Source organism: Nothoprocta perdicaria, unplaced genomic scaffold, assembly GCF_003342845.1.
Source record: "Nothoprocta perdicaria isolate Ctin4 unplaced genomic scaffold, notPer1 scaffold_46, whole genome shotgun sequence".
Classification (NCBI taxonomy): domain Eukaryota; kingdom Metazoa; phylum Chordata; class Aves; order Tinamiformes; family Tinamidae; genus Nothoprocta; species Nothoprocta perdicaria.
In genome coordinates, this window is record NW_020455710.1 from 656,591 (window position 1) to 683,482 (window position 26,892).

General features: G+C 51.0%; 1 protein-coding gene across 1 annotated transcript; it reads left to right on the forward strand.

Annotated features, from left to right (window-relative positions):
* HID1 (HID1 domain containing) lies at positions 1–26,850 on the forward strand. The gene is made up of 19 exons (XM_026046768.1): positions 1–66; positions 7,010–7,159; positions 8,831–9,001; positions 11,239–11,352; positions 13,376–13,482; positions 13,969–14,085; positions 14,853–15,075; positions 15,507–15,563; positions 15,655–15,795; positions 16,209–16,299; positions 16,940–17,091; positions 18,152–18,230; positions 19,153–19,317; positions 20,142–20,369; positions 20,853–20,986; positions 23,426–23,506; positions 23,816–23,907; positions 24,282–24,440; positions 24,904–26,850. The coding sequence occupies exons 1-19, from the start codon at positions 1–3 to the stop codon at positions 24,965–24,967; spliced, it is 2,391 nt and encodes a 796-aa protein (XP_025902553.1). The 3' UTR covers positions 24,968–26,850.
* Positions 26,851–26,892: the final 42 nt, after the last annotated feature.

Here is a 26,892-nt window from a genome sequence, read left to right on the forward strand (position 1 = left end):
ATGGGCAGCGCCGACTCCAAGCTCAACTTCAGGAAGGCGGTGATCCAGCTCACCACCAAGACCCAGGTGAGAGCCGCCATGTCGCGCTGGGGGGGCCGCCATGTCGGGAGCCGCCCTGAGGCGCGGCCTCCGCCGCCCGGGGGGCCCCTCGCCGCGGGCTGCGCTCTCTGCTTGCTGGCACCTTCCCCCTGTCCCCTCGTCGTGGTCATTTGTCCCTGCTCTGCAGCACAGGTGCACGCCGAGGCCATGATGGCCGGGCCAGGGGCCTCCTGGTTTCCCCGCACCGCTGATGGCAGCCACCTGTTCCCCTCAGCGGAGCCCGTTCCCCGTGCATCCCTTGGGAGAGCGGGATGCGGTGGTGGTGCTGGCTGGACGCAGCCCGGGCCTGGGGACACCTGCCACCTACCCGGGGGCTCAGCATGACGGCCGGCGCCCGCTGCCTCCCCGACACGTCGCGTTCGGACGCGTTGCCGCGCGTCCCGGAGCCCTGACGGGGCAGACCCAGCTCCCAAGCGCCCGGCGTGCTCGTGTGGGACTCGTGGTGCCGCCGCGTTTGGAAATGCCCCTTTTCTCCGTGTTTTTCCTAATTATTGTGGGAGAGTCTTGCCCTGTGCTTGGGTGGCGATGGGTGGAAAGGGCGTCTTGCCCACAAAGACATCGCTGTGTGTCTGTGGGCTGAACAGCAGTTGAAGAAGCCGGGGTCATGGATAGGGAGGGTGTTTGGCTGGAGGCCTAACAGGTTTCACTCTTATCCTGGGATCTGGTTCTTCCCTTGGGCTGGGAGCCCAGCAAGAGCAGCCAAGTGGCGTGGGCTGCTGTCTGCCCGAGGGGCAGTGCCGGGAAACCATGTCCCAAATGCCTTGGAGCTGCCATGGGGAGCACATGTCCTCATCCACTGACAAGGGAAGAGTGGCCAAGGTAACAGTTTGGGGATGATGACAGAAACCGCTGCGATGGCAGGAGGGTGAGGTCGGAAGGAAAAGGAATGAATGCAAAGGAGAGCCAGGGCTGTTGTGAGAAAAATCTGAAATTCCATGAAGCAAAGACTTGGATTGAGAAAAGGATTGCAGAAGATAGGGCTGGAAGAGCCCGTGAGATGAGATGATAAACATGATGATGTTTATATTTTCTAACGCAGCATCAATTGTATCTACACCCCTCAGGAATGTCTTTTGTGAAGTTTTGCTTAAAAATATCCTATTTTGGATGTGCCATGAGGTTCCTAGGCAAGATGAGAAGCAGAGAAATGAGCGTTGGAGGAGATTCTTCCAGAGTCTCTCTTGGATGCCAGAATAGTTCAGCATGACTTAAGCTTTGGATTCTCCTCTTGCTAGCAAATGTGCTTATAAAATGAGAGGAGGCTGAAGCCTCTGCTTCTCAGCATATCTGTTAGCTAAAGGGATCTTTCAAGTCTGCTGCTCACAAAGAAAAATGAATATGGGGCTGCCAGGCAGGAAAAGAGCCTTCCCCCTCCCTCCCAGCTGGTTTATTGACATACGCAGTGAAAGGACACGCTGGGGCCCCGTGTGAAGGAAGGAGAAAAGGCTTCACTCTTGCCTGGTCTTTGTGGTGCAGGCGAGACCAGGTGCCACGTGGAACACGGGTGGGGTGTTGGCGCTCCCATGTTGACATACCTGAGAAGGGCCCTGTTTGCTTGGGCAGGTGCGTGACTGGGCTCCCCTGAGACCTTCTGAGCTGCTGCCAGCAGCCACCTCTGTGTAAAGCCCCAGCCCGCGGTCCCCGGCTTCACACCCAGCTGGAATAACGGGCTGAGGGAGGTTCCTGCTCCAAAGTGATGCGCTCAAAATACACGTTGCTTTCTCAGCGCCTCCTCTTTTCCAGCCCTCTGCTCTGACATCTGGTTGCGAGGGGAATGGATTTTCATCAAGTCATTGGTAACATGAAACCCTGAGCGCTGCAGTGTTTCTAGAGGCTTTGCTGGAAGGAAATGGTACAGCAAAAAGCAGTGTTCATGCATTGATGGCAGTCCAGAGTTAGCACTGAGGTTAGGTTTTCCTAAAACGAAACTCTTAAATCTCCAGACTTCTGTCAGATTAAAAAGTCAAAGTTTTCCTATGTGGGCATTAAAAAATGATGTGTAAGAGGCATTGCATTTTAATACTTGCACCAAACGCGGAGCCCAGAACTTGAAAGTCAAACCAAGTACGGACAGGAATGAAACTGGCTTTGCTGATTTGTTTAGTTGGGAGAGAGAAATTTGAAGCTCTAACAGTATTAAAAATGGGAAATCACTTCAAAATGACTTCAGTGATGGAAGATGGTGGTACTAGCAGGCAAGATATTTGCATGTGCTGCAAGTGTATAGTGATAATCGGCTTGAAGATTTTTATATGCTACACATATTACATTACACTTAAATTTATAAAGTCCTTTCAATAATAAGGCAGTAGCATCTTTTTTTCCTGGGGGTCCACGTGAGCTTTACCACTGTGGATGTGTGTGCCCACCCAAGCTACCCCTGAAAATGCTGCGCATGCCACGGGCGAAGGGAAACGTAGACTCTGAGAATGGCACCAACTTGGCGACAGAGCAGGAAGCTGAAGTTGGGAGCCCATTAATTGCTAGGGAAACACATGCTTTCTATTCTCAGTCCTCTGGTGATTAAACAATTTCAGCAACAAGCAATTGGCAGATAGGAAATACCTGATCTTGTGAACCAGCTTGTTACAGCACTGGCTGTACTGCTGCCTTTAAAGAGACTGGGAGGATCAAGCAACAGGGATACAGAAACTCCAGCCCTTTCTTGCTCTTGGGTTTGCAGCAGCTGTTTCACAACTGCTTGTTAGTTTAAGCACAGGGAAAGTACATCTTAAGATAAGATAGGGGTAATTTTCTTGGTAGGCTGTTTTTGGCAGTATCCAGACTTGATTCAAGTAGTCAAGTCTACTTGCTTGATCAAAAGCAAACTTGTTAGTTACAGCTTTGCCTCTAAGACAACACTTCACACAGGTGACTTTTATCCTAGACTTTTCCTGTCAGACTTCGCCCAATCCCATTTTCCAGTTCCTCATTTCAGCTCTATGTGATGCAACCCCTGCTGCGGAAGCAGAAAATGACTGAAGATTCATTTGGAGTCTCACCTTGGTTCTCCTTTGCTGACTGCAAGAATAAAGGAAAATCACTTCTACTCTGAAAACTGTATGGAGCTGCTGGCCTTGGCACTGAGGCTCAAATGTTGCTACTTATTAACGATTTAAATCTGTCCTCAGAATTTCCTTGGCTCCAAAACAGGTTGGTAAAGTGCACACTTTGCCTCAAACTAATCAGCTGGCTGTGCAGAGCCACCAGATTTCCTGGAACCCAACGGAGTGCTTCGTGAGCGACGCTGGTCATTACACCCTGTAGTTCTGCCTCATTTGGGTGGAAAGGAGCACACTGCTGTTTATAAATTACCTCAATTTCCATGGCAGTGGTGCCCTTCCTTGGTGCGGAAGGGCACCAAGGCCCTTCCATGGTGACAGGACAAGGACAGTCCCTGCTTAAGGACTTTGCGGTCTGGACCTGTAGGATGCTTGTATGGGGGGTTGACTGGAAGGCGAGGGTGAACACGGTGAGCAAGACAAGTGTCTGCTTGTGTCTTTGGTTCTCTCACAACACCCTTAGGGTGGTTTAGGATCAACCCTGGGGTAGGAGCTGTTGGAGGGATTGCTGGGAATATGTGGCCGGAGATACAGAGAGCCCTGGGTTGGGAGCTGGGTACAAATAGGCGCTCTGTCCAGTTTGTGAGGGATTGGGTCTGAAGGAAGAAGTGCAAATGACAATAGGTTTTGGTTGAGGACAGTAAAAATCAGGGTAGCAGGCTGTACTTTGGGACCTTTTCCTGTTTATGGGATATTGTCAGCTCAGCGCTTTTTCCCATTTCCTTTGACGTATCCTGTCTAGGAATTGCTTGTTCAGCGCTGTGATCCTCTGTGCAGTAACTGGTATTTGAAATCTGAGCGGCTTCCCTTTCCAGCTCCTGTGGTTCCCGTAGCTGTGGTGGGTTTCAAAGGACCCCAGACCTGAAGTTTAGGTCCCTGCTCGGCAGGACCTGCTCTGCCTCTGGTCAGCCTGCACCCACAGGGTTTTACACATCGCCGAGGTGAACTATAGGTAAAAAGCAGTCGCCTCCCTTGCACAAGCCTGTGGGACCGCTGTGCCCATGGTCTCCTCCCTTCTGGATGGAGAGCTGGATCTGGGCCGCAGCAGCTCTGCCAGCTGCTGTCCAACTGCAGCAGCTGAATGAGGGCTGAATGAGGGCTCAGGACTTCCCTTGGCTCCCCAGATGTCCCAGCTGTGATTCCAGAGGGGAGTTTTGTTGTGGGACCCTCTCTTGGTGCTGCAATGAAGTCCTTGTTCTCATTGCATGCCTGGTGGGGAGCTGCTGCTGAGCAGCGTTTTGGAGGTGCATGTGGCTGCTCCTGTCTGACAGCTTTACTGCCAAGAAGGGACACGTCTATGTGATCCAGAGGTTCTGGAGTGGCCGTAGCTCCCATGCTGTTGATGAGGATTGAGCCCCTCACGATGCCCTTGTTGCACTGCGCACATTTAGATCCCCCAGAGACATGGTTTGTGAGGTACTGTGAGCGTAAGAAAACCCAGGAGTGGTCTATCAAGGAGATGAGTGGTACGTACAGCAAGTAGCTGCATGATGCCAGACTATTAAATAAAATCCAGGGGCCGCAGGGGTGCGAGTGACTCAGTCGGCCCTGAATCCACATCCCCGGATCATGCAAAAGGGCTGCACCATCTGTTGGACGAGGAACCTACCCACTGCAGCTATTAAAAATGGGAGAACTGATGTTTCAGTGCACGCTGCTTGCTAAGATGACAGGCGCGATGGCTGTGTCACCAGTGGCTGTGTCACCTCGTGGGACGCGGCGGCTGTGTTGGGCCTCCGTGGAGGCTGCATGTTGATGCCAGGGAAAGCGATCGGCATCCACCGGGGGGAAATGGGTTTTTCCTTCCCTCGCAGACGAGGGCGAGTCCATAATTTATGCATGATCTTCAATTAGCAGCAATTGCTGCTCGCCGCTGTCGGGGCGAGCGGCTGTGGCGGGCAGCCAGGGGGTACACGTGGCAGTTCTCTGCGCGGTTGTGCTACACGCCGTGAAGGGTGGAGTAGGAAGCGTAGGGTACTTTGTGCATCGGTTCGCGTCCCGAATGTTTGGTTCTTTTGGAGGAGTGTGATTAAAGATCAGGTTTGCAAGGAGGCTTGCGGACCAGGTTATGGAAAAGCGCGGATCCCCTGTGCGCTGGGAGCCAAATTCCCCTCAAAATAGAGCTCCAAAGTGCCCCACTGTTCCCTCTGTGGAGCTGTACAATTGCATCCTTTGGAAAAATCCTGTTTCCCTCAAAAAGGCATCTAGTGGGAACTTGCTTCAAAAGTCAGGTGATAAAAATGAAGCAGTTTTCAGCTCTACAGCAGTATTTAGGAAGATTCTTGGACACTGTGTTTTTCTTTTTGCTTGAGAACTGGGTAGCAGCTTGGGCTGATTCACTGCAAGGCAGGAAGGAGGGCACGAGCCTAGAGCCTATGGATCCGTTAAGGTGCTGTAGGGAATAACCAGCTCTTCCAGTTTGGGGGCAGCCTGCCTGCTGCTCTCGCTTGCTGGCCTGGGGTGATGGTGACACATCCCCTGCTTGTGACTGTTAATTCAGCAGGTGTTTCCTCTTCCTGGAGGGGAATTTCAGGTGTTCTCGGTGCCAGGGCTGTGAGTGAGCCCTTCTCCTGGGATCCAGGTCTTGGCACCACGACAGGAGCCTTTTGCCTGCAGAGCAGGGAGCATTTTTGTCCCTTTCCCATCTGCCGGACGTGCTCTGGTTACCGCCGTTAGCAGGAGCTGCTCTTCGCTTTGGAGCCGCCACGTGTCGGTGGCAGGAGGTTCCCGCTTGCCTTGACCCGTGAGCCGGGGGTGTCTGGCCAGGCCCCTGTTCGGACATGCTGGATATGCTGCTGCAGGGCCAGGGAAATCCCTCGGGAGACGCTTCCATTTTCCTCCTCTGAGTGAACTTGTTGACCCACCTTTCTCATGGCATGAATTCTCAGGAAGGCTCATGCCACCCTTCTAGAGGCCCCCTGGGCTGCCTGAACACTACCTCTGTGTATTTGGTGAGTGCGAGCAGTTAGATGGGAAGATGCTCAGCTTTAGGCTGGCTGAAAGGTCTGCCCTGATAGTTCAGAGCTCCCTGGCTTTGGATGCCTGAGCTGCTGTGTGATAGAGAGACCTTCCTGCTGACAGAAACACTTCAGGCTTTTTTACCTTTGTAAAGTATTACCTTAAAATACTTATTCTCACACCACGGGAAGGAGACAGAAGTACAGGTAAGAGGGAAGGAGATCTGCACCCCGGCATGGGGACATGGGCTTCTTGGGCAATGCCTGGAAGGAATCAGATTGCTTTTTTAGTATCTCAGCCTTCTCATTCCATCTCCTCCTTCGACTGGCACACTTAGTGCTTTTTTTAACAGCAAAGCCTTGGCAGGGACCAGCTGCACTGAATCCAGCTCTCCGTGAATATTTGATTCCGGAAGGTTCGTGCTCAAACGTGACGTCTCCCTGCCTGCCTCGCCTGGTTCCCACAGATGCAGCCCCAGCGTGAGCTCAGGGCATCCTTGTTGTGCTTGGGAGGTGACGGAATGTGTGACAGCAGCCTGGCCCACGTGCACTGGGGAAGACCTTGTTGCAGGCTGCAGCCAAGCAGTCCTAGGCTGCAGCCAAGCAGATGGGCTTGTGTGTTTGGAGAGCTCCAGCCCAATGTAACTGGTTGTATAAATGTTTTGCTGGTCACCCTCATCGCAGAGGGAGCAATGGGATCAGTCAAGGCTCTGACAGCAGAGGGGTTGGACTGTAAAACCGGTGCTAATATGTTTTTCTCACTTGCTGTATATAGGTACTGCTGATACTTGGTACTGCTGATACCCAGGGCTGATCCAGGTGTAATCTCCCGTGTTTGGCCCTCACAAAACAGCAGCTCTGTTTTCCTAACAGCTGTTTGTCTTTCTGCAGCCCGTGGAAGCAACAGATGATGCCTTTTGGGACCAGTTCTGGGCAGACACAGCCACGTCAGTGCAGGATGTATTTGCCCTTGTACCTGCTGCAGAGATCCGAGCAGTGAGAGAAGAATCACCTTCCAACTTGGCTACTTTGTGTTACAAGGTAAGGAGTTCGCCCTCCTCTTCCTCAGTGCCATGCTCATGGAGGGAGGCTGTTCCTCAGCCAAGAGTCTATGGCTTCCCAGGCAATTTTATGTAAGCACTGGACATTTTAACACGTTCAGCTAAGCAAGAGTTAGGTGATGGTGGTGGCTGCTGGCACGTGCTCTGCTGGCTTGTCCCTATCTGCTCATGATAACTCTCAGCCCTTCCTCTCGTGGTTTACCACAGACCACAGCTGCGTTTGTTCAGTTCAGACCTTCTTGTTTCTTTTTCCTGCCATGCATCTCATCGTGCAACCCCGAGCCTTGCCTGAAGTGGTAGCTGCTTCAAGCTTAGGGAACTTAATACCAACATCACAGGTATGTGGTGTGGCTGGAGCGTCTGTTTCCCTGTCTGCATCTGAGCACTCCTCGCTGTGTCTTACTTCTCCTCCAAACTCATCAACCCCGGAGAAATGTGGAGTTTGTCATTGTAAAAGTCCCTGGATGAAACTGGGGAAGTCCAAAGCCTCATCTTTCTTCTTTTGTTATGTCAGTGTGTCCCTGGTGCTGCTTCTGGTGTTGCCCCGTCCTCATGGAGCAGTGGGATGTTAGCTCGTGTTTCCTGCTCTGCCAGAACCAGGAAAAATGCCAAGCTGGTTTGTAGTGGCTTAGGCTGCAGAGGGAACAGTCTGGTGAGGCTTACGCTGCCTGGGAAAGTGCAGGTGTTGATAATACTCTTGATTTGAGCCATATAAGGCTCAGCCTTGAACTAGGAGTGTAGGAAACATGCAGCATGGTATCTGGCAATGTGCAAATGGCTGTTGCTGTCCTGTTTTTCTTTCCCGCTGTACGAAATGCAAAAGGGCCCTGCTGAATCATACAGACAGAGGTCTGTAGTGGATGTCTGAGGAAGAATATGAGAATGAAATAAAATGGTCATTTGCTAGTGCTGGGTTCTGGCAAATAGCGACTTAGGAACCGAGGAGGCTTTAGAGACCTGTGTCCTTTTTCCCCTCAAAATAAGCCTAAGATATGGGCTGTTTTCCCTCTTGAAAACATATATGATGGAAAACCCGGTCATGGCAGGGTGGTTCATCCAGGAGCTCTGGATCCTGGTGCAACAGGCAGAGAAGCCGGTGGACCTGCAGTGCTGTTGCCAGGCCGAGGGTGCTGATGTGCATGTGGTGCAGCACGTTGCTGGACTTAGCAGCGCTGCCTGTTTGTAGAAACCACAACAACATGATCAAAATGTCACTCTCAGTCATTTTGGGGACATAGTGTGTACTTCCACCGTGAGAATGCCCCCAAAAAACCCTTAGGTGCAGCCACAGACTCTGCAGGGCCAGGCTGAGAGGAGCCAAACAGCACCCATTAAGGTAGTGACGTAAACCAGCAGAGTCAGTGACCCAGACAGTCTGCTATGAAAATGAGCAGGGACACGTGGCCCCATGAATTAAAAAGCTGCAAGATGAATCCTGGGTAAATGGTTCTGCTTTCATCTTCCTTTTGAGATCAGGGATCAGAGGAAATGAGTGCAGGGGGAGAAGGGGTCTCCTTTTCCTGTGTGGTTGGAAATCTCTGCCTCCTCTTTCCATGTAGTATCCCATACAGTGGAAGAGTAGAACCCAGGTCTGGGTTCTTGCTCAGTGTCTCCAGGCTAATGCCTCCTGTCTTGTTTTTGTTGCCCCCAGGCTGTGGAGAAGCTGGTGCAGGGAGCAGAGAGCGGCTGCCACACGGAGAAGGAGAGGCAGATCGTCCTGAACTGCTGCCGGCTCCTCACGCGCATCCTGCCCTACATCTTTGAGGACCCAGACTGGAGAGGCTTCTTCTGGTCAACTGTCCCTGGCGCTGGCCGAGGAGGGGTCTGTGTCTTGGCACTTATTCTTCCTTTCGAGAGTGAGGGGCAGGTTGTGGGGGGAGACCTACATGCCGCTGGGAGTCACTTATTCCAGTAGTATTTGGTCCCAAAGTAAACGGCGCTTTCTGAGCTGGTTTCCTTCTCTTGGTTCTTGCTGCTTTTCTTTTGCCTTCAGCTATTGGGTTTAGCCTGGGCTGCTGCATCTCCCGAAGCTCTTCCTTGGGTATAGCCATAAGAGAGAGCTGCTATGGGCAGATTTTTTACTGGGATCTCACTGGTAGGTGAAGCCCCTAATTGACCAATAGTGACTGAAAATTTAAAGAGCTGGGGCCTATTTCTGGGTATGTTCCTGATGTGCGTGACCCCAGGGGAATCTAAACCTTGTCTTTTTTTCCTGGCTGGAGAGCAGACACAACAGCACCCTGCTTAGCTGCAGTGTGGCACGGGTAAAATGCTTTTGGAGCTCCTGCAGGTGGGAGAAGTAGTGTCGTAAAGGCAGTTGTTAGCCCAAATATACATATTTGTCTCCACAGCTGGCTCATCCTACGTGGAGAACAGGATGCCAGGAGTGTCGGAGCGTGCAGGCCAGCGTGGTTGAGCGCTGTGCTGAAGAGGGTGGTTTCACCCACGTGTTTCGAGTGCTGTTTTGGGGCAGGGCTAACAGGGCTTGGCAGTGGCAGGTACAGCTGGAACCCTGTGCCGTCTCTGCCTGTCACCTCTAATCTCCTTCCCCTGAGGCAGCTTCAAGGGGAGGTTGTGGCTGGTGGGCAGGGCAGCCTGTGGGAGCTGCTCTCTGTTACACAACCCATGCACCGGGGAGGGTGCTCGGTCACCCTTCCATCCGCAGGGGCTGAACAAGGGAGCAGAGCTGCTCTGGGGAAGGTGACAGTGGGGTGCCTGGTGCCCTGAGCCAGCCTGGCTGCTGTCCCCGCTGTCCGTACTGCGTCCTGCACGTGGAGGAGGGAGTTGCTTAGTTTTTAGTGGTAGGGTGGCTCTGGGGTGGCCAGCCCCTGTTTTGCCTCTGGGTTATCAGCAGGGTGCTGGGGTTCCGGGTGCAGAAGCGGCTGGTAGGCGGGTCGCTCCCTCCTGAACGAGACCTGAGCATGGGTGGGTGCTGGCCCTGAAGGGGGATGCAGGGCTTAGACAGGGGCTGTATTTGTGCGCGTGTTGCTGTGTTGAGGAAGAGAAAGGGTGACAGTTCTTGAGACAGACAACCTGTTCAGGAGCGCTCTGGAAATGAGCTGCCTTCCCCACTGGGATCTACTGGCTTCTTTTGTGCCACTCTGGATGTCTGGGTGCCTAGAGCCTCCAGGGGCTTTTCGTGGAAGCCGAGCCTATATTAGTGTAGACCATTCTTTAAAACAAAATCCCTCTGGACCTTAATGCCTCTCTGTTCATCTCCGATCGCCAGCCCCAGTGAAAGCATCCTTGCTGCCAGCAGCCTCTGTCCGTCCTCTCCGCGCCTCCTCTTACATACGGGATCTGTCCGCCTGTTTTTTTCCTGACAGATGTCGGAGCCCCCAGGCCGTTATGTCCTTAGCTGCCTGCTGTGATTGAAGAGCCACATGGCTGGCTGGGTAGGACAAGCCCCTCTGCTGCAGGTGCCTCCCCACCCTCCCACAGCCGCGTGCACTGGGGACAGCCGCACGTCGCATCCCTTCGGCAACAGGGCCGGGAGAAGCTTCCTGTGGCAAAGGCTGTGGAGCAGGATTCGTGTGGGAGCTGGGAGCGATGCAGCTGGTGGAGTCTCCTCTGCGGCAGCCTGGGGTGGCGCTGGCTGCGCCGGGCACCTCCTGCTTCCCCTGCTCTGTCCCCTCCAGGTCCAGCCTTCCGGAGCTTTTCCCCGTTTTTCCACTGCCGCTTGGTGTCTTCCTGTGCCCCAACTGAGTCGCCTTCTTCCTTTGTGTCTGTAACACCCTCTTCTCTGTGAATGGATTCTGTTGCTTTTGGCTTCAGTAAGCGGAGCAGCTCCATGCAGCAGGATCCAGTGCAACTCTTCTGTCTTCCCAGCATCTCTAGGCCTGGGATCCTTCACCTGCTCTGTTTGGTGGCTCTCATTAGAGAGCTCATTCGCCACTTAGCCATCAACTCCCAGGGGAACTCTTTGCCTCTATGGAGGGGGTTTTGCGTTTTTCCTGCCTGTCCCTTTGGACTTCTGCCTTCCGTGTGTTATACCACTGTTGCTGTGTGCTCTTCTCTCACCCTGGATTCACAATACTGCTCTACGTTTCTCCATTTTAGGGGGATGAGGATGATGAAAATGCCCGGCCGCTGGCTGAGTCGCTGCTCCTTGCAGTCGCGGATCTGCTCTTCTGTCCTGATTTCACGGTGCAGAGCCACCGGAGGAGCACGGTGGTAAGTTGGATCACAACATTACCCACATAGATATAGGTAGTTGGATTAGGGGGCACCTGGAAGATCCGAGCAGCTTCCTGCAAATGGGCAGGCAGGAAAATGCTGTGTCATTGAGCTTGAACGCACAGTGACTAATGTTCACATTTTGGGCTGACTTTATGGCATTTCTGACTTCTACAGCAGGTGTTAGATTTAAAGCAATCCGTCATCATTTTAACCAAATCTATGATTAAAGCCAGCCCCTTTGTTCTGAAGGTGAATGATAGGATAGGATATCAAAGCATCAGGATAATCTCTGCTTGTAAAATCTATTGAGAACCTGCAAAGGGAAGAAGTTGTGGACATAAAAGCATTATTATGTCTTTATGCTTTGTGTTCAGAGCTTTTGTGTCTTGTCAAAAGTAAACTCTTGATTTCTGTAGAGATCAATCGAAGGGATTCCTAGAGCAAAGAAATTACTCTTAAAAACGTCTTTCTTGGGGTAACAAAGGGAGCCTGGGTCAAAGTGAGTGAAGATACAAGTGTGTGTTGATACAGGAAGCTCCTCTTTGCCCTCCCTGGCTTGTGAGAAAGCTGTGAGTGTGGTAGAGGCTGGGGAGAGCCACAGCATTGGGGTGTTTGGGGACAGCTAAGCGAGTACAGGCTGGAGCGACTGTCCCTTGCCTGGCATTACAGCTCAACTCTGGGAAGCCGTGACTGTGCTGGCAAACAACTGCTCTTTTGATGTTCCCGGGAGAGCAGAGACCTTTAGCACCTTGTTGTTTCCCCTGCCATGTGGTGCAACCTAGGGATGGAGGTAGCTCTGTTTGCCTGAACACAGGTACTGTGGCATAAATGAATAAAGAGTCTGCCGTGTTTGTGCACTTCCTTTCCATCCGCATATTACTGCAGCAAACACAAATGTGGCCTGATTTCTGCGCTCTGTCTTTGCTTCAGAGGAGTTCACTGAAGCAGGGATGTTCTGCCAGATGTGCTAGAGATTGAAGCTAGGGTATCTCCTCATTGCTCACTCCTTCTCCCCAGCTTTGTGGCCACTGTTGCAGGTATTTATTGTAGGTCCAGTCCACAAGCAAGACTGGGAAGCCCCTCTATTTGGTGTCTACCTGTAAGGTAAAGGGTTTTCCCTCTTCACACCTGATCTGACTTGCGCTCTTGGGTCTGGCTACTGGATAAGGGCAGGAGAGATGGGTAGAACCACCTCATGGTCATGGCAGAACTGCATATAGTCCTGGAGCCACAGTCTGTGGTTGAGGATGGTGGAAGCAGAGTGGAGGAAGAGCAACTGCTAGGATGAACGGGCAGAAGAGAGACCTGGCAGTATTTCTTGGCCCCACTGTCTTGAGGTCACTGCTTTTGTGGGAGGGAGGGAGGTTATGCAATGGGAAGCCAAAGCAATTAGGAGCACAGTCCTCTGAGCTGCTCTGCCTGAGTGCAGGGAGGATAAAAAGACAGGCAGGAGAATTTGCTTAATTAAAACACTGGAGAGAAGGGAGAAGGGAAAAAAAAAAAAAAAAAAAAAAAAAAAAGACAGCAAAAGCATGCCAGGCGTCCTTGATGTGAGTATGTTCGTGTGGGCCCTCGCAGCTATTCCTGGAGGAGAAATGGGTGGTTTTCGTGCCTGGTTGTATCCTCTCAGCTGCTTTAATGCTGACCTGGCTGCCCATGATAAAGAAGGGCAAACTGCAGGGGTTTGTGTCCTCAGGAGACAAAGCGATTGGGAATTGTGCCAGGAGCTGCATCTGTTGGTGCCAGGTGACTCTTCCCTGCAGTGACACCTTGCCTTTCTCCTTGGCGTGCTAGGGAAAGGGTTTCATCCTGGAAGGGTGCTCAGCACATGTTAAAGATGAGGTCCCCTGTCCCAGCAGTGCTCTGCCTGGCCCTGGTGTGCAGAACCTGATGTGTGGGTGCTGCTCTGCTGCTTTCTTTGCCATTGCTAAAGAGAGGGGCTGAGCTGCCTTGGATACCAGTAGGGCTGTGAGCTCCTTCTTCTGCCTCCTGGGCTCTGACCTCCTCCTTCCCACAGGACACGGCAGAGGATATCCACTCCATTGACAGCTGTGAGTACATCTGGGAGGCTGGCGTGGGCTTTGCTCACTCACCACAACCCAACTACATCCATGACTTGAACAGGTGAGAGGGTCTGCAAATGCAGAATGGAAATAAGAGGGACTTGGGAGAGAGTGATCTGAAGAAGTTGGGCTCTTTACTTATCAAGATGTCCATGATTCCAAGGATCCTTCTATTTAGTCCTGTCTGAACTAGCAGGACTAGTAGCACAGATAAATCCCAGTCTTCCCTTTGTATTTATTCTTGCAGTGGGACTTGGGAGTTGGAGTGTCTGTGGTGGGAGCTGGAAAACCTTGCTGCTTTGAAGCAGGCCAGGACCTCTCTGCTGTATTTCTTTTCCATAAAGCAGCAATTCAGTGTAGTGCTTTGGGTCAGGAACAGCAGCATTGCTCCAAAAATCAGATTGGGCGCCCAGATACATGTGGGAAAGACTACAAAACTGAGACAGAGCCTTCCTTAAGGGTTATTGTGTCAGTGACTGTGCTGCCTGTGTCCTGTCCCTGTTCCGGGATGACTCTTAAGACTTCGTCTTTTCTTCCCTTCTTTCAGGACAGAGCTGCTTAAGCTCCTTTTGACCTGCTTCTCTGAGGCCATGTATTTGCCTCCCTCTTCAGACAGCAGCAATGCCAACCCGTGGGTGCAGTTCTTCTGCTCTACTGAGAACAGGTGAGAGGAGAAGGGCCGAGTGCCTGGAGGGAAGCAGCTCCCAGGGAGGCTGTTGGCAACCAGGGAGCTGCTGGCTCCCTGCTCCTCCCAACACGGTGGCTTTCCTCGTCCTTTTTCTGTGCTCTGTCTTGCTTTACATCCCCATTAGCTTCTCTGTTTAGTGAAAACTCTGCAGCAAAGAGAGGGACACGAGTGCAGTGTCCAGGTGAGTCTGATGCAGGTCCCTCTTCTGGAGGTTTCTGTTCCCTGGTGTGGATGCTAGTGAAGTACTGCGGAGTGGGTTGTCTTCTGGTGCTTGGTGCGAGTGAATACTGCCCTCTAGTGACACTGTCGTCCCTGGACGTGACAGTCACCCGTCTGGGGCAACATGGTCCTGGCTAGAGGTAGCCAATTTAGTCTTTCCAGAGTCTGGAGAGCTTTAAGGTCCTGCTCTCCTTTTCAGATGGCTGGACAACATCCCTCTGAGGGGCGACATCACCTTCACCTCCCTTTCCCACTCAGCTGCAGGCCAGGAGCCTGCAGGGAGCTGCTGTGTTAGCTCTTGTCTCTCAGCTGCTCAGCTGTGGGTCTTGTGTTGTGTGCTGCGGCTCTCCACAGACTTGACCCAGCTGCAGCCTGTCCATACCTGTCATGGTGACCATGTTGTGCTCACCTCGCTCCGTCTCAGCCTGTTTGAAGTGAGAGTTTGGCCTTTCTCTTGCCACCTCAAGGCTGTGCTTCTTGCTCTCTGTTCCTGCCTCCTGCGAGCGTTTCCTTCTCCTCCCCAGGCACGCGCTCCCGCTCTTCACCTCGCTCCTCAACATCGTCTGCGCCTACGACCCCGTGGGCTATGGGATTCCTTACAACCACCTGCTCTTCTCCGACTATCGCGAGCCACTGGTGGAGGAGGCGGCCCAGGTGCTCATTGTCACCTTGGACTATGACAGCTCCACCAGTTCGAGTCCCACGGTGGATGGCACGACCACTGGCACGGCTATGGATGATGTGGATGTGAGTGATACCAGGACATTTCTATGCAGCTTTCCTGAACACACTGTTATCCTCTTATGTCACCTTACATTGAACACTGACCTGTAGGGCCCAACACTCCTGTCCTCGCAGTCTAAAGTTTCTTACTTGCTTTGGGGCAGAACTGACCCTTATGTGTCCTGCTTCTTTCTATAGGGCGCTAAAGAACCATGAATGACCAGACCACTAAGTTTCAATGATTGCTTTGAATCTATAATGTGCCAGTGAAAAGCCCCTGACTTTACAGGTCCCCTAAGGTGCCTTGTTCCCTAGGTTAATTCCAGTTTAAAGCTAGATTATTCAGAGAGGAAAAATGAAGTGAGAGACGTTTGCCCCCAAAGCCAGTGACTTAACTTGACTGCCTGAGTATATCCTGTCACCAACAGCACTTTGTTTGTTTTATTTGAATGCAGCCTCCGGGACCAGACAATCTATTTGTAAATTACCTCTCAAGAATACACCGAGAAGAGGTAAAGTGCTCGTGTCATGAACTTCCCGTCTGATTCCATACTGATTGCACTAGCACTGGGCCCACCACAGTTTTTCCTGGTCTGTCAACAGGATTTCCAGTTCATCCTGAAAGGAGTGGCCCGCTTGCTATCAAACCCGCTGGTCCAGACCTACCTGCCAAACTCTGCCAAGAAGATTCAGTTCCACCAGGAGCTCCTCGTCCTCTTCTGGAAACTCTGTGACTTCAATAAGGTGCTGATCTATTTACTGTCAAGCTTTGCCTCTCCTTGCCTGGTGCCCAGAGCCCGATGTGGCTCGGGCCAAACCAAGCCCTGGCAAAGGCCTGTGTGTTTCAAAGCAGGTAGAGGACAATAGATTTGTGGTTTTAGGGTCAACTGTGCTGTTCTTTCCCAGGTGGGTTGTGACCCAGGGAGAGAATGTGAGAATGGCCATAGCTCCCAGAGATCAGTGCCTGAGCTAGATGCAAGAGCAAGTATTAAAATTACTTATCAAGTAAATGAAAATAAAAGGCTGGTATCTGTACCCAGCCTTTCTAACAGCCTTAGGAAGCTGTTTAGATTGAGGCTACATTGCTTTGAGTCCAGAGGATGGTGGAGAAACCCAATTATAATTGTATTTGTCTGAAATCCTCCCCTTTCTTCCAGAAATTTCTCTTCTTTGTGCTGAAAAGCAGCGATGTTCTTGACATCCTCGTCCCCATCTTGTATTTTCTCAACGACGCCAGAGCAGACCAATGTAAGTTGGTTATTTGGCAGAGCTGGGCCCTCTGTGCTTAGTAGTTACGCTAGAATGTTTTTAAGATGCTTCCTCTCTCCTGCTCAGTTGTAATTGTGGTTTGAATGCCTATTCCTGGTCATCTGCAGGTGTGAAGTAAGCAGAGTGTTGCCATTAGCTGGCTGTTAAATTTTGCAATGGGCTGGAAGCAGGACGTGATCTGTACCACAGCAGAGGGAGAGAGAGATCCTTGGCATGTATTCATATGTTTGGTCCTCAGGTCCAAAATAGTGTCTCTGATGCTGTGAAGAGGGAGAAATGGGCAACCTGCTCTCTCCTTGGCGTAAGTGGGGGTATAACTCCATCCTGAGTGGTAGGAAGAAGTCAAATTTTTCCTGCTGGTACTTTGGGTTTACATCTACCCAACTGAATGAAGAAAAGCATAATCCATGTGAGATTTATGCTGTCCTGGCTTCATAAACCCACTCAAGACAGATGCTGGTTCTGGAGCATCTCTGTGTGAGATGTTCCTGAGGAGGATGTTCTGCTTTGTGCAATTTTTCTTTCAGCCCAATCATTTTTTGTTTCTTCTGTCTTCTCTGTGCCACTCTCCTGTTTCCAGGAGCCCACAGACCTCACCAGGATGTCTTTGTTTTCACAGCACGAGTGGGCTTGATGCATATCGGGGTCTTTATCCTGCTGCTGCTCAGCGGGGAGCGCAACTTCGGCGTTCGCCTGAACAAGCCCTATTCTGTGCGAGTGCCTATGGACATCCCTGTCTTCACGGGGACACATGCAGATCTGCTCATCATAGTGAGTACCAGGCCTCTTCTGTCCTCTCTCACATCTCCACAACAGTTGTTTTCCTCCCTCAGTGGCTCTTCCCTGGATTGCCAGTCCACTGAGTAGATGGAAAGTATATGAGATGCATCCAAGTGCCAGTGGGGTCTTTGCTGCACACTAGCCTGAGGTGATGTGTCTGGCAGGGGGCACGTCATACAAATGATCCCAAAGAACTGGACTGATGCCTAAAGGAGAGTCTGGCATGGACGGGGTGGCTGGTCTCTGCTGGACCTGATTGTGGGTGGCAATGTCTCAGTGTTGATCCCAGTGTTGACAGCGCTGTCAGCAGAGGCCTGCGGCTAGTAGTGCCTCCTGACACGTCCATGCTTGCTTCAGACTGGAACTTGACAGCAGCTCCTGATCAACCTCCAGGAGGAGATTCCCATTAGAAAAAGTAGGAAGAAATCCATAGACCAGGACTTGGTGCTGTTTTGTTATTGCTTTCTGATACTCTGAACATGCCTCAGGCTCCCCCTGTGGGAATACCTGCTGGAGAGGGGAAGGGCGAGTTTGGAATTGGCTGAACAGGTCGTGGGGCAGTTGTCTTTCCATGTCTGAGGGCATAGTTCAGAAATGTGGGACAAATATTTGAGTTGTATGTTTGTACTAAAATCAAATATGAAATCATTAGCTCCTTGGCATTTCAAGAAGCTATCATTAGGGTTCAGAGTCAACACCCATTGGACATGAAGAGGGTGAAGAGGTTCTCACTTCCTGGTGATTTATTTTTTTTATCAGGCTGTCTATGCACTCTGGAACAGCTCACAATTGGTTTCTGTTTGTGATGTTGTAGAGTCTAATGATGTTCCCAGGGGATTCACGGGAAATGAAAGCTTGTGCTCCTGGAGCGCCGGGCTGCAGCGCGAGCGACCTTCCCCACCTGCGTAATTGTGGAGTACGCAGGGCCCAGCCTAGGAAGGAATGGTGTCAGGAAGCGATTAGCACGGGGGTGGCACTGGTTTTGGTCGAGAGGGTGCTTTCAGCAAGGTCCTGGTGCTGCCCTTGCTCAAGAATTCCCTCTTTCCCGTAGGTCTTTCACAAGATCATAACCAGCGGGCACCAGCGGCTTCAGCCCCTCTTCGACTGCCTGCTCACCATCATTGTGAACGGTAAGCAGCCTGTGCAGGGGACGGCTCGGGCAGCCTCCCCTTCCCTCCCCGTGGACTCTCCTCTCTCTGCCCCTTCATAGAATCATAGAATGGTTAAGGTTGGAAGGGACCTCCAGAGCACCTCTTTTGGTGCTTCAGTTTGTGGCTGTTTCCTCTAGTCCTATCGCTGTCCACCACTGAAAAGAGGCCGCCCCCTCCTCCTCACTGCCTCCCTAGAGGTATTTATAGGCACTGATCAGATCCCCCCTCAGCCTTCTCTTCTTCAGGCTGAACAGGCCCAGCTCCCTCAGCCTTTGCTCATAGGGCAGATGTTCCAGGCCCCTGATCATTCTCGTGGCCCTGCGCTGGACTCTCTCCAGCAGCTCCACATCCCTCTTGTCCTGAGGAGCCCTTTGCATTTACTGGTGGCAGTGGCCACCATTATGGTGACCTCGGGGCTGGAGGTGCCCGCTGAAGATCCCCTCTTGCTGCAGGATGGTGCTTGGGCTGAGAGAGGCAGGTCAAGGAGGGCATAGAGGGATCCCTGGAGCCCTTCTAGGGTTGCTGTCACCCAGGTGGTGGCAGTGCTGTCCCTCTCCAGCAGGGAGTGCCACCTCCCTGCAGGGCTGGTGGCCTCCCCTGCATCTAGCAAGTGCCTAGGTGACTTGGGCGGTACGAGATTTTCAGCCATAATGTTCCTAGTCCAAAAACTGCACGATAAGACTTTAAAAAAAGTAAAGTTTTGCTAAGGAGATATCCCTGTTTAACTTCTGTCATGTTGGGAAGAGTTTCTGTGGAACGCTGTTGGACTCAGCTATTCCATGAGGTTTTCCTGAAAGCAGAGAGAGCGTGGGCAGACAGAAGAGGAGCATTGTCAGTGATGAATTCATGTTGTCCCTTGGAAGGGACCTGCTTCTGGTTTTCATTTCTTTGCCTTCCTTAGTGTCTCCATACCTGAAGTCTCTCTCCATGGTGGCTGCTAACAAGTTGCTGCATCTCCTGGAAGCTTTCTCCACTACCTGGTTCCTGTTCTCTGCTGTCCAGAACCATCATCTTGTGTTCTTCTTGCTAGAAGTTTTCAACAACATCATTCAGTACCAGTTTGATGGTAAGGGACAGATTGCTCTATTTAGTGGCTTTCTGCTAGCTTAGTCCAACAGAACATAAGCCTGAAGCTCAGAGAAAAGCCTGACAGAGAGAGGGAGAAGTGAAGAAGTCAGCTCTATGGAGACTTGTCTAGGACTGATAAGTTAGGAAAAAAACAAGGTTGGGTTCCTACCCTTCTGTCTGGATTAGAGCAAAATAAAATGCTAGCTAGTTATCAATATAAACTCTGCCTCTTGCAGACCAGAAGAGAGGACTTGAGATGGGTAGGTTGTGGCTTGCATTTTATTTCAGAGTACAGTTTCATTCTAGTTTCATTCTGTTTCCTGTCACAGATGATAAAAATCTGGGCCTTTTGTTTTTTCTTTTTCAAGCCTGTTTCTTTCACAAGTAGGGTGCTCCAGTCTCTCTGTTGAAGATGGAGGAATAGTGATTCTTGTCTGGCAACCTTTTCCTCCAAAATGCTTGCTAATGCAGTTTAAACCCTCCTTTCTCTTCTCAGACAGAAGTTTGAAAGTGACTATTTAAGCCTTTTTTTCTGGTTATAAGTCTTCTGGCCTAGGAAAGATTTCACAGAATTTCTTGAACTGCTTTGTAATGGACAACAGGATACAAAACTCCTCTCTTTTTCCCTCATGCCACTACTTTTGTGAGTGAAAGCATGTTTTTCTGAGCTTGCAGGGTTTCCATCATTATACTAATTATTACCAGGACTGTCCTATGACTGTATTATGCTCTTATGACTGTACAATCATGACCATTGACTTGACCATTGGCAGGGCTCTCTGAATCTTCCTCCTCTGCTTATTTTGTTGCTGTGGTCCCCAGGGAACTCCAATTTGGTCTACGCTGTGATCCGCAAGCGGAACGTCTTTCACCAGCTGGCCAACCTGCCCACGGACTCGCAGGCCATCCAGAAGGGTCTGCAGCGCAGGAAGAAGGCGCCGGAGCCCATTTCCCGCACCAACTCCCAGGATGGGGTCTCCATGGAGGGCTCGCGACCTGCGGCTCCTGCTGAACCGGGCACGCTGAAGACGAGTTTGGTAGCTACTCCGGGTCAGCATTAGTTTATCTTTATAGCATGATAGACGGTTGTTTGTGAGGTACAGCAGGGACTCACCCTTTCTTTGGGTGTGGGAGAGATTAAGAGCTTGCAACTGTGACTGACTTAGTGCTCTTTAGTCGCAGTTTCAGATAGAGCTTGCCCAAGCTGATCACAGTCAAGTAAAGTGCAGGGAGCTGCTCTCTTCTCAGGCTAGGAGAGTTTACAGGGCCTTTCAGCCCAGTTTTGTCTCGTGCCTCAGTTTAGCTATACCTGGGTGCCTTTGTGTTCCTGTTGCAGCAGGCAGTGGCTTCCCAGAGACACCCCAGCTCCTTTGGGGTGATGAGATCAAGGAGAATCCTTGCTCCTGGTGACAGGAGAGTGCCTCAGGCGTCAGCAGATGTTCAGGGTGTCCATGTAATGCAGGGTGGAAGGGAACACCTTTTAAGCCCATTTAATTCCCTTGTGCTTCTGAGCTTCTTCCCTGTTCAACACAGGAATCGACAAGCTCACCGAGAAGTCACAGGTGTCGGAGGATGGGACCATGCGTTCACTGGAGCCCGAGTCTTTGCAGCCCCTACCAGAGGGCAGCCCCCCCTCAGCTGTGAACGATGGGGAGCCCTGGAGTGGGGTAAGGCTGGACACTCCTCTGGTGGTTGGGGAGCATCTGGGCTTAACCTCTGGGAACTTGGGTGTAAAATGAGCTAAAATGGGAGACTTTGGAAGCTCTGGTGGGCCCAGGGAGGAAGGCACCCTATGTGGGGCAGTATGACACCCAAGCTGTGCTAGAACACACTGCAGTTTGGAAGCAGTATTGCCTCATTATGGGTGTTCCTGCTTGTGCTAGTGACACGAGCTAGGACACGAGAGGGACTTTCTCTGTCTTAAAGTCACTGATGGAGCAGTAAGTGCACGTGTGCAAAGGGGAAGGATCCAGAGGCTCTCAGCTTGGATCTTGACTGCCTCTGTTTTTCTCCTCTCCTGCCTTTCTGGGATGGAGAACTCAGCCGATGTCTTCTGGCTCACTGATGTTGTGCTGCAATCTGTTTTGCTCTGGGAACGTTCCTGGCTAAGCCAGCACTGCAGAACTGGGATGCAGATGCAAATACCCTGGAGAGCGCGTGAGGCTGAAGCGTGTTGTTTGGGAAGGGTGTCAAGGGGATCTCAGCCCTTCTTTAGAAGTTGCTTCCCTTCTGACCGGTTGCTCTGGAAAGACAGTCTGACTTGCCAGCTTTCTCAGTGCTTTCCTGTGGAGTTTGTGAGCAAGTTACAGCTCTTGCCTCCATGTCTGGCTGCGGTCCGACCTGCAGTGAGGCTGTTTGTAGCCTGCTGTGCTCTTCCTTACTCTTGTCAGCGCTCTGCCTACAGGCCAACTACTCTGGGGCCATTAGCAAAGGCGTCACGAGCTGGCAGAGCAAGCAAACGACTCATGTTCTGCTCTTACATCCTGATGCTTCCATTGGCTCTCCTTGTGTGCATGAGATCTTTGACGCCACTCGGGCAGATGGCCACCCAGGAGCTGCCCCACCTGGCTCCAGCGGCGCTGTTTGTGTGTCTGGATGTTTGTGGAACGGGGCGAAAATCCGCCAGGATGTGCAGGGTGGGGAAGCACTGGCTGTGGGGTAGGCTGTGGGGAGAATGGAGCGCTGTGTGCAGTTCTGGGCCCCCCAGTATAAGAGGGACATGGAGCTTCTAGAGAGGGTCCAGCGAAGGGTGACCAAGATGATTGAGGGACTGGAACATCTCTCGTGTGAGGAGAGACTGAGTGACATTGGGCCTGTCTAGCCTGGAGAAGGGAAGGCTGAGAGGAGATCTGATTAATATGTATAAGTACATGAAGGGGGAATGTAGGGAGGAAGGGGCCATGCTCTTCTCAGTGGTGGCCAGTGACAGGACAAGGGGTAGTGGGTGCAAACTGCAAAACAGGAGGTTCCATCTCCATGTGAGGAGGAACTTCTTTACTGTGAGGGTGACAGAGCCCTGGAACAGGCTGCCCAGGGAGGTTGTGGAGTCTTCTTCTCTGGAGGTCTTCAAAACCCACCCGGATGCCCCTGCCTGTGCCACATGCTCTGGGTGTCCCTGCTGGAGCAGGAAGGTTGGACTGGATGATCTCTAGAGGTCCCTTCCAACCTTAAATGTTTTGTGATTCTATGAGAACAGAATCTGCTGTGCGGTGCCTCACGTAGCACACACCAGTCTCCAAGGATCGCGCTATTTCAGGCTTCCTGAACACCATCTCTCCCTGTTCCATGCTGTCTCCAAAGCACCCAGTTAAGAGCTTGCTGTGTATTAGGTCCCCCACCTTTGAGTGATTTAAGTTCTTTCCCTTATCTTTGGGAATGTTCACCACTTATCAGTCATAACCACTTCAAAAGCATCTCGTGAAATGCTCAACAGCTCTCACATCTGGGCATAATTCCATCTCTTGTCTCCTAAAAGTGTCACCCTGCTGCCAGCATTTGGGTGGCAGCTGGGAAAGGGGTAAGGGCTGTGGGAGAGAGAGGAGCAAAGGGCAAGAGGGTGGGGTCACTTGAAGGAAATAGGGGGGGTTTATGCTTTTATGAGTTTTATTTTTAGAAGCTTGATGGGGACATGTTACTGAAGCTGTGCTGAATGATGAGTTGTAACTGCAAATTGTTGTAAAATGATGTTGTTTAGGCTTTGAAAAAAACACAGTGGGCACAAAACCCCCAGAGTACCCAGGTTCTCCGTGCATCTCAAAGCCTGGGGTCTTTATTTGCAGGTGCAACTTAACCTCTGTGCTGGCAGAAAGAACTATGCCTGAACCCCTTCTTATCAGTCTCATTTAGCTCTCCCACCACAGATTGTTCCAGCAGGTGTGTCAGCAGTGCTGGATGGAGTTATTTGCTACAGGGTGACTCAGCTTCATCACAGATTGTCCCTTGCTGGGTCAGCTTTGGGGAACGTTGGGCTGGTGGGTCTGATCTATCCCAGGGACAGGCTGAGCTGGTCGCACAGGAGCGCCCTGGGAAAGCTGAGGGGAATGGGCCACCGAGCACAGAAAGGGGGTGCAGGTCTTGGTCTTGACTGTGGTGTCCTGTGTTGATAGGAGGCATCGCAGCCTCGACGGGATCGAAGGCGGCTCTCTAGTGCATCTTCCAGTGGGCAGTGGACCCCGACTCCTGACTGGGTAAGGGCAGCTGCACAAAGGAAGTAAATAATGAGATGCATATTTCTTTGTGGAGAATACCTTTGACTTGTAGTCTTAACACTAGAAGTTCACTAACACTTACAAAGAAGTATTTTGTTCTTTTTTTAAACCTAAAACCCATTGAATATCTCGTAAGCCTAAAGCCACCTGATATGGTGAATAATTGTTGTGCCTTTAGCTTATCCACCTCTTATTATTCAGCAAACCTCATATGAAGTGAGACAGTGAAAATAAACACAGAAAAACTACCATTTGCACTGATGTCCCTGTGGTCTTTTCCACACATAGGTGATGTCTTGGAAGTCAAAGCTGCCCCTTCAGACAATCATGCGACTCTTACAGGTTCTGGTCCCTCAGGTGGAGAAGATCTGCATTGACAAGTAAGTGCATTTTGGGAGAGGAAGAGCTGCAGCATAAATTGCTCTCTGAGGTTGGTGACTTGATGAGTCTCTTAGAGGAAATTGGGCCAACAAATCTAATTTACTTATTTCTGTTTTCTTGTGAAATATAATTGAAAGCATCACAACTTCATCAGAGGAGTGACCGTGTTATTTGCCAAGGTGGTTGTTACTGTAGTCCCTTTCCAACTCTCATTCACTGGAGGCAATGCATGTTTTGAGGGTCAAAGTTGTTGGTTCTCTGTCTGGATGTGTGCATGCATGTGTGAATTTGCTTAAAAAGATCATTTTTGCTGCAGCAAAATTATCTCTCCTCTGAGACATACCAGGAATGTTCCTATTCTGTCTCTTTACAGGGGTCTCACAGATGAGTCGGAGATTCTCAAGTTCTTGCAGCATGGCACTCTGGTGGGGCTCTTGCCTGTCCCTCACCCCATCCTCATCCGCAAGTACCAGGCAAACTCGGGCACTGCCATGTGGTTCCGAACCTACATGTGGGGAGTTATTTATTTGAGGTAAATCAAGTGGGTGAAGTTTAACCTAGTCATTTTACAAACATTTTTATAGCCCACAGAGATGTGAGTGCACTTGGCAGCTTTAGGCTGCCTCTCATTTAGAGGAAAGATAGATGTGGTACTGTTGGAAATGACTAGGGAGAATTAGTTGCTCCAAAACTTTCTGTTTGAACTGGAGATAGGAAGGAAATTGGTCTCGGGAGCACTTCTTGTTTGAGAACTGGCAGCTTTTCTATTCCCTCTTGTTGCTTAGAGAGGATGGTGCAGAGACTAGAAGCAAAACTCAACTTTGGGGGATGTTGTAGAAATTGTCATCCCTTTACGGCCCCTTGTCTCAACTGTGATGTCATCTTTTGCATCTGTCATCTGTTCCTCATAGCCAGTCCTGTAAGCCTGGTAGTGGGGTTTGAGTTCCAGGCACCTGGTCAAAGAGAGTAAAGTGGGTCTTGTTTTTCTCTCCCAGGAATGTGGATCCCCCTATCTGGTATGACACAGATGTGAAGCTCTTTGAAATTCAGCGGGTCTGAGAGCACTTACCTCTGCTAAGAGAAATACACTGGATCTAAGGACTTTGCTGTGTGCTGCTTCATCACAGCTCTTCCTGCATTTCACATCCAGCTGAGAGACCAAAAGGACAATCGCTTCATTTACCTCCCTGTCATTTTAAGCTTTAATTGGGATCTGCTTGGACATCCCTCCCCCCAGCTCACTTCTCTTCCCTTGCCCTTCACCATGAACCTGGAGTGAAAGGTGTCTAAGGGATCATCCACTCTTGTGGTTGCACTAGAAATCAGACTGTTCTTAGCTCTTAGGTTACTCTTCTGCTCCTCGAGTTGTTTTAGAAGCCAACATGACGCTGTCCTTGCTCAGGTCAGAGTCAACATTTAATTGAAGGACTGGCTGTAAATTGGGTGCAAGGGAGAAGCTGCTATTCCTGCAGGAGAAGGGATTTTGGAAACCTGTAGTTACTTCCGTGTGGCTTCGTAGAGTTTCCAGGGTGTCCCTTCTGACTGCAGATGTCTCCCAGATGTCTCACTCGTATGTTGGTGGTAGCATTTTTCCCAGTCAAATGAAAGGAGGAGCTGCTAACAGATATCTCTGTTCTTGTCTCAATTCTGAATCTCTCTACCCATTTCTTGGAAAGCTGCTTAAGGCGGTTTGCAGTAACCAGTGCTTCATTGTGGTATGAGAAGCTCTTCCTTGGCTTCCAGGCCCACCAGGCTGTCCCTCGTGGTGGGCGCTCGCAGTAGATTGTGTCACCTGGGAAAGCACTCTTGGACCCAGGTAAGCCTTCAGGGAGAGGAATGAGCTGGCCTGGTGGGAGGAACAGATCTGTTAAGCTCTATTAGGCTTCTCCAGGACAGTGTCACTTGGGTTTGGAAGGAGCCTTAACCTTCCATCTTAGCCTAGCAGGTTGGTGCAGAGTGGGGAACATGAGGGTTTTCTTGCATGCTGCTGTCTAGAGCAGTGAGGGAGGCACTCAGGGAAGCTGTAGGAGGAACTTGGAAGTTGCAGGAGGAAAAGTATCTCCATGTCACTAGGGAGTGGGGATTGCTGAGGCAACATTGGATTCTTCAGGACATTTTGCAAGCGGCCAAGCTATTGGATCTTGAATGTATTGGGTCCCAAGCATGCGAAATCTGAGAAGCCAGAGTGAGGAATAGTGGGAGATTGACTGTTGCTGGCCTGGTTCAGCAGCATGGAATTGTACATGGTAGATGGTCATCCAGGAGGTTGAGTCAAAGTTCTCGTTCTTCTTGGCGAGGTTAGTGTTTAGACCTGTGTGGTCGTCAGGCAGTGAAATGTGAGGGGTCCTGCCATTAATTGAGACCACTGAGACCTTTCTGTCTCTCCACCAAAACTTAATCCTTGGTGCTCTGGGCTTCAGGCTCTCAGGAGGATCACTGGTTGTGATACGTTTGCCAGAGTCTAGAAGCAGTGAGATCACCCACTGGAGCTGCTCTCATGCCCTTCAGGAAGGGGACAGGTGTGGCACACATTTTCCTGACCCCTGCCTAAGTTTTGAAGCTAGAGCTGTAGCAGCATGGCTGCTTTTCCTCTCCTAGGGGGAATGCTTTACTCTCTTGGAGACTTGACTTATAGTCAAGTGGTCTCCTGGCATGGAGAGTGGTCTGGAGTCCCCGAGCCAATGGATAGCCACAATACAGCCTGAATTGTTTTTTTCTAAGAGACGTGAAGTATGTCAAGTAGAGAGAGGTGATTTTTGCCTCCCCAGCCTCCAGTCCTCTTTGCCATCTACCACGACTTCCACCCTCACTCCATCCCTGTTCAGATGTGGACAGGGCGAGGTCTCTGCTTGGAATCTCCTCTGTGTTTAAGAACGTGACTTGGTGGGACCAGCCTCTGATTGTACGGGCCACGCTGTGTCTGCTCCTGTGGGTCTGCTGCTTCTCATGGTTTCTTCCGTCCTCTTTTCTGCTTTATTCTTTTT